Source organism: Cynara cardunculus (assembly GCF_001531365.2).
Source record: "Cynara cardunculus var. scolymus isolate 2C chromosome LG 2, CcrdV1, whole genome shotgun sequence".
NCBI classification, from domain to species: domain Eukaryota; kingdom Viridiplantae; phylum Streptophyta; class Magnoliopsida; order Asterales; family Asteraceae; genus Cynara; species Cynara cardunculus.
In genome coordinates, this window is record NC_037529.1 from 29027067 (window position 1) to 29034344 (window position 7278).

The 7278-nt window shown below is 38.7% G+C and overlaps 1 protein-coding gene across 5 annotated transcripts; it reads right to left on the bottom strand.

Annotated features, from left to right (window-relative positions):
• Positions 1-594: 594 nt before the first annotated feature.
• LOC112506768 lies at positions 595-6917 on the bottom strand. 5 transcript variants are annotated; one of them, XM_025111030.1, is made up of 9 exons: positions 6676-6917; positions 4088-5119; positions 3433-3730; positions 3254-3305; positions 3096-3136; positions 2389-2562; positions 2110-2301; positions 1906-2019; positions 595-1180 (listed from the first exon to the last, which is right to left on the bottom strand). In XM_025111030.1, the coding sequence occupies exons 2-9, from the start codon at positions 5095-5097 to the stop codon at positions 839-841; spliced, it is 2223 nt and encodes a 740-aa protein (XP_024966798.1). In that variant the 5' UTR covers positions 5098-5119; positions 6676-6917; the 3' UTR covers positions 595-838. The 5 variants fall into 5 exon arrangements, with proteins under 5 accessions (XP_024966798.1, XP_024966796.1, XP_024966794.1 ...); XM_025111028.1 differs by adding an exon at positions 5601-5636 and having other exon boundaries at positions 3096-3305; XM_025111026.1 differs by having other exon boundaries at positions 3096-3305; positions 6676-6916.
• Between the last annotated feature and the right edge of the window lie 361 nt (positions 6918-7278).

Genomic DNA, 7278 nt, shown 5'->3' on the forward strand with positions numbered 1-7278 from the left:
ATTTTACTGAGAACTTATTTTTGTATAACAGTAAAAGGACGAAAAGACATTCAAATTATTTTATCAACCATTTTAAATGTTTGCTTTACAATTCTACTGTTAATTATGAGATAGATTAATTATTACTCATATTATTAAAGTAATTGGAAAAATATAATGATTATATATTTATAAAATTAAATGTCTTTTTTCTTCATAAACATTTATTTTGAAACGAAGACTAGAAGAATTGCAGGAGAACTAAGAGTTTGATCAAATTAGGAAGACGACCAGGGGCGTCCGATTGACTAACCGCACGACTTAAGTCGCATGGTTAGTCATGGGACATTATGTCTCAGATCCAGAGAGTTTTGCGGCTTTTCCCGCGGGTGAGGCCGCTTGGCAAGCCGTGAAAGATTTTGTCTCGGGATCCAGTGAATTACGTGACTTTCCCAGCGGCTTAGGTCGCGTGGGAAGTTGTGGGATCCTCTTTTTCGGTCTCTTTGTCACGATTTTGTTTTCATAGGTCCACCCCTTGAAGAGTCGATCAAGTGGTCTAATGTTTGGTCGCCATCGACCTATCGAAGGACCATATATGTCATCTCAAATATTCTTGCAAATTTCCAACATTACAACTTGAAAAAATGTACATTCGCATAATATTACATCAAGGGCGAAAACGTAATTTGCTATAAGAGTAGCCTCTTGGTAGTACATTATATTACTCAGCCACTACTTCTAATAGAATCCTCTAACCAACTTGGCACTGGGAATTGAAGCATGTAACTGAAATACCATCATTAGATGGCTTCTGCTTTTTTTTTTTTTTTTTTTTTTGTGTGTGTTCCTTTTTAGACTCTCAAGATAACCACACCTCACGAAGGAGTTCGTACCTTGCGTTTACCGGAGAATGACCGGTTTGGTTTGTATGTTGTCCGTTTTCGTTTCTTGTAACAGTTGGAGATTGAGGTAGTTTATCGATGATAGAATTGAGCGGGGAATCAAGTTCTTCTAGCTCCTCGTCACTAGTGTATCCTTTTCTTTGAATGACGGATGCGTTTCTGCTTAGTTGAGATTTTCCACCGGCCTCCGTCACCTTCTCTGCAACATCGGTGGAGGAAGGAGGTCTATATATGACCGGAGCAGCTGCATAAGGGAAACTGCTTGAATCGTCTCCTGATAATCTATGCTCTATGATGGACTACACAACCAAGGAAAAACAAGCAGTTATTATATATAAAAACAAGCAGCAAAAACGTAGTGTTTGGAAAACCATGACTAGTCATACTGGTCCCACGACGAGGTAAATTGCGTGTCCCAAAGACAGATAAGAGGTGTTTGGGATCAAACCTAGACCTCCCACTCGTTCTGACTAGTGACTAGTGAGACCATGTTTGACAACCATAAACTACCTTATTTTTTGGGCTTATCGAAAAAGCCCTATTTGTTTAGCCATAACCTAGCTTTTTAAAAAGCTACTTCAACTAGCGTTTCCATAAGCTCACATGGGATTTTTCCCTTTTTTTTTTCTTCCAATTATGCATCTTATATTCTTCCAATTAAATTTTCAACATGTCAATTTTGGTCATTTTATATTATCATCCAGCTTCTCAAATAGTTTTTACCAAATATGACAAGTTTATCAACTAACAACCAACTTATCAGTTGTCAGTTCTTCCAAGTCCCAAGTTAGACTAGGGTACATCGGTTATATTTTCTTGTACGTGCTTCTATCTGTACGTTACGAGTCCTAGGTTAGACTAGGGACTAATTGGGTTTGTTTGGTTTGGTGTAGTGTAGCTAGCTTATTAGCCAACAACTAGCTTATTAGCTAGTTTGCCAAGCATAGCCTTAATGGCAGTGACTAGTCTTCCGTTAACGAGGGCATATTTTTCTCGCATTGATTTGGAATGAACAAAAGTATACCTCAGCATTTACTGCCTCCAATACAGCACCAGGAACTGAATCTGGACAGAATTCATCTGGAGTGAAGTTGCAGAGAATTCGCTTGAGCAATGGAAGACTGATGGAAGGGCATACCTGGTTACGAAAGAGAAGGATCAGATGAGATGTTAGAACGATTATGGATATTTTGTTATAAGCGATAGAAAGGAAGTGTAAGGTTTTAACCTCGGTTCTAACTGATCTGTCCATAAGCATGTCTTTAGGTAGCATTAGAAGATCACTTAATGCATTTAGGAGATGAAAACATTTGAGTTCACCATTTCTATCTTTCCYTACACCATCATCTTCACCTGTACCATGCTCATCCTCAGTGTCCATTCCAAACCAATCAGAAAGCCATCTAGACCAATTGCCAACCTACAAACATGTAAATTTGTGTCATTATGGGAATATGGATTGGCAATGAATTTTTCGGTTTTTTGGATGCCAAGTTTAGGTACATACCGCGTTTTTTAGTTGTGCCCCGGAGCCAAAGCTTAGGTCCCCAGCCGGAATAGGCAAAACTCTGGATTCAACGATAGGATCTGAGACAGGATCGGTTGGGATTTCATGGGCTGATTCACGAAGAATGGCATTGAACATGGCTACATCAAGTCTGGCAACACATTGCTCCATTACCTGACCAGCAATTTTTTGGGTCATTTGTTAAATATAATTAAATGAGTTTTCAGTTAGGAGCATGCCCTAATTTTTTTTAACTCAACGACCTTCAACTTCATCTGACCTGCCCATGGTATTATACAGTCTGGGGGTAAAACAACATGCCCCGTAAAAACTTGAAAATACATTGGAGGGTAATTTTGCAAAATGAGCATCTGGATAGCCCCAAAACACTTGAAGGAGTACTACGAGCATTAACATTTATATATACCGAGTATTGATGATATTTAGTACACTCTAATAATGTTCTGACTAGTCTTGGTCTTTCTTCTCTTTTTGCTCACACTTTTGCACAAGCAAGGTGTATTCATGTAAACAACCGTTCTACCCATTGAGTAGATGACAGGTCTATGTACATCTCCCATGCCGCCCCCCCAAAAAACGACCCTGTTTTCTAATGGAATATACTGGGTTCGTCTGGTTTGGTTTTAGTAATGTTCTGACTCGAAAAACTCAAAGCTACTTATGAAAACCCATCAGAAATGACATACCATTCTTGCCAACACGGGAAGGCAACCACATTCATGGCCGCCTGCACGAACAGGACAAAGTCTCTTGAAAGCGTCGTGGAAAGCAATCCTCCATAGGTTAATGGAAAAGTTGACCTGCTGCTGGTTACCCAAAGCAGGTCCTAGTAACTTCCCGATACCTTTATTAGTATTTGTCTCGGCCGCTAGAGATTGCATTTTAGGAGTCAAGGTCTGCACCAGAAAGAACTTGTTCAAAACTGTAAATATGACGACAGTAACCCATCTACAAACTTTGGTACCCTATATATCGAGCTTGGAACCACTCCAAAAAGAAATGAGTCGAAACAAGAGGTATTACCTGCCACCATATAGACTCTACAATTCGTGAAAAGATCCAAGACTCGACTTTCTCAAGTGTGGATGTGAAGGTTCTTGTTTCTTGCCAATCATCGATGAACTCCATAAAATCAGGTTTATTAGATTGTTTACTTCCAGAACTGGTCTTCCATGGTAGTGATGGGATTGTGCCTTCCCTTTTATTGCTTGATCCGTTTGAATTGAGTACCCTTGTGAGTGAACTTGATTGACATGAACTGCCAAATGCTTGGGTTATTATTTCCCTCAATACAATAGTGTTTGACCACCAGAAAGTTAACCTATAAATAGAAAGAGAGGCTGCATTATTAATCTGAGATGAAGGGGAACATAATCCAGAATCCATCCACCCCAAAACATGAAATTAAGGCTATGTTTGACAAACTAGCTGATAAGCTAGTTGTTGACTAATAAGCTAGTCATGTTTGGTAAAAACTTGCTGATATATATGACAATGTAAATGGCCTAAAGAAACATGTTGAAAAAGTATTTGGAAACATATAAGAGGCACAATTGGAAAAAAAAAAGTGGAAAAAGCCCGTGGAGCTGCGTTTCAAAATGCCTAACAAAGCGGGGCGTTTCAATAACCTCAAAAAAAGTAGGCTAGCTTATGATTGACAAACATGGCTTTTAAGTACCTTGGAACATCATTGCCACAAGACTTTGCTATCAGAACTAGCCCTGATGCAGTGTTCTTAGCAATGGTAGACCGCTTCCCTTGTGAGTAGTGCTTGGCAGCATGAATATAAAGTCTAGAAAGGCGGCGGGCAGGCGTGTGCACCTTATGGGCTGAGCTACCATGCTCTGGTACCACGGAGTAGAGCGAAATCTCAAGAGCAGCAACTTCTCTTAGCTCCTCCTCAAGTTTCTCAATTCTCATTTCCATTTCTCCAATCTTCTGATCCAATGCTTCTTTTCCATCGTTATCGATTGTTTCATTGTCACTTCCCACACTACGTGCCACATTTGAGGCCTCATTCGGGAAACCCGCTTCTCTTGGCTCTTCAGAAGTTTGGTCATCTATTCCTTCAGAAGATACTGATGAAGGTGCAGACGAAAGTTTTGGATGAACTTTCACACCCTTTGAGTTGCTTTCAGCAGAATGTTTCCCTGTGCCATTGGAAGGCCCTTTGGTAGAATTTGTTGTTTTCATGGAAGTGCTAGCAGATGCATTAGTCTGTGAATTACGTAATTCGCGCTCAGATTTCACTCTTTGTAAGTGTGATGAATTTTCAGAATTATCTTTTTTTGCATGCTTTCGTGAATCTCTTGGAACAGTTTCCAGTTTTTCATCCTCAGCGGCCCGTGAATCCCCACTGGAGGACACAGAATCGCTCACTGTTTCTGAGTCTGATTCTTCCCTTCCATCATCTGCTTCTTTCTCTAAATTTGTGTTCGATTTATGGCTTCCATCATCAAGGGTTTTAATATTTTGAGATGCTTCCTCAGACCCATGAATAGCGTCCATGTTTGTGTCACTAATTATGCCAGAATCTGCTTTTCCAGGCAAGACTTTAGTATCTACGTTCTTTGTTCTTGATGGTTGGCTTGCTTTTTCTTGTTGCAGCTTATTCTCTCTGTTCTGTGACCTTACAGAACGTTTGGTTTGATTATTTATTGGAGATCTCTTCTTGTCTGTCTGCTTCATATTTACTCTATTCGTCCTTCAACTGCCCAAAGAAGTCTCCCGATGAGCATAGCAACGAGTAATGAAATCCAAATCAAGGCATATACTGAAAATTACAACTATGAACAGATTTTAACTTCATTCAGCATGCAAAGAAAGGTTTCCAAACGCATACACTGGTGTCATCTCACGTTATACGGTCATAGTACAAGCTAAGACCCGTAAATAGAACATCAGGAAAGTTATTTGGACTTTTTGGGGGTAGTGTTGCTATTTCCATCAACCTCGGGTTCTCATAGTAAAAAATGAAAAGGACTCGATGTACAAAGTAAACAGATTTAACTTTTCACCCTTGATCACTTTGAATCAGCACCTGCAAACCATAGGAGATGTATAACCAAAGATGGGGTCTGGGGATAAAATATATGTAAATTTGACCTCTACCCTAAAAAATAGAGCGGCTGCCATGATGGCCCCTACTAGTGAAAAATGTGTGAAATGAAGAAAAACACATATGATCCCACCTGTAGGAGCCATGTGATCCAATTAATTAATCCATCCTGTGAACCAATACCAACCACAAGGTCAACACATCAATTGCGATAGTAGTACAAGCTCTTACAAGATATATATAGCCTATGTACTTTCTACTTTCTAACTTCTATCCTGTGAAATACCTATTATAACCCTAGGTTCTTGGTGCTGAAGCTCAACTAGCAGAGCCTTATGTTTGCTCAAATTAGTAAAATGAAATCAAACCAAGCAAACTCAATATATCTCACCGGAAGATGGGATTAGAACTAAGATATGCACAGATCCAAAGAGACAGATAGACTGCTTCCGAGATTTTGCACAAATTTATAGATGAAAGTCATGATATCAATGTTGAAGAACGTAAATTTTCAGTCTGATCCAAGATAGGAGATGAGATATCCTTATCATTGTGTGATCAGAATGTCTGATTGCACCAAATTCAACACTTTTTTCATCATCAACTAACAAAAGATGCAGAAGGTTTGAGCAATTGGCTGTTAAAGCCGTTCATACTAATCATAATCAAAGCTGTTCACAGATCTAAACCGCAACAGATCTGAAGAACATAAACAGAGCAATGAACACAGTTATAACTCCACCTTAACTTTCAACAGCGGCAAATATTCTTATTTTCAGAAATTCGATTCAATTAACCCCAAAGCATTGGACCATTAAAGTAAAAAAATGAACAAAAACAAAAAGTCGGATCCACCGCCAATATCTATGCAGTATTTCCAACGGAGATGGTAAATCGAGTCGACTAAAGTAGCAATATATTCTCTACTGAAGCATATTTCAAGCAAAACTGCAACCGACCATTGATCCAAAAGTGCAGAATTATTAGCAATATAGAGCTAATGGTTATATGAGTTCAATAAAGAACTACATGGCGACACAGAACATCCAAAAAAGGGAAGACAAGATCTAAGCTCAAAATTGAGAACTTAGAACACTTGGCTGTCAATTTTCGAAACGTGGAAGAAGACGACGACAGACGCGACAAAAAGGTACGTATTCAATTCATAGATTTTAATAGCAAATGCAATGAGCGTCCGTCGAACTAACCAATTTTCTTTATGCTTCTGAACTTGCCTTTTTGTCGTTGAGGTTGAAGCTTTTGAGGATATATGGCAGAAGAAGCTTCAAATGATGAAAACAAAGCTGGCGCTGTGGTCCGCCATTGAAGAAATAGAGAATCTTCGGGATCAGCAGCTCTCTTGAACTCCAAAGGCTTTTGGCTATAGTCCTTAAATCCCACACCGTCTCTAATGGATACATACAGGTGTATATATGCATAGTTTCTCTCTCATCCCCACACCCCCCAATGGTTCTTCTCTCTAAAAATACTGCTGTTGATGAATAAAGTGATGGTGAAAGAACGGAAATGGAAAACCAAATAAATATTGCTGTCTCCATCCAATTTAGATTTAAATTTAAATATACACTATTTAATTTCACATATTATTTACTAAAAATAACGAATTATTATAACAGTTATTGAATGGTTTGATGCCTCTCATGATATAGTGTGCTGAATGGTTAAGAGAGACTTAAGATATAAAATCATTTAGAGGGTTTTGGAACCATTAATAGGCATATTTTTTTTTACCAAACAAAATTTATCTGTCTCTTAATGAAATTTTTAAGAGATAAATATACAATGCTTAA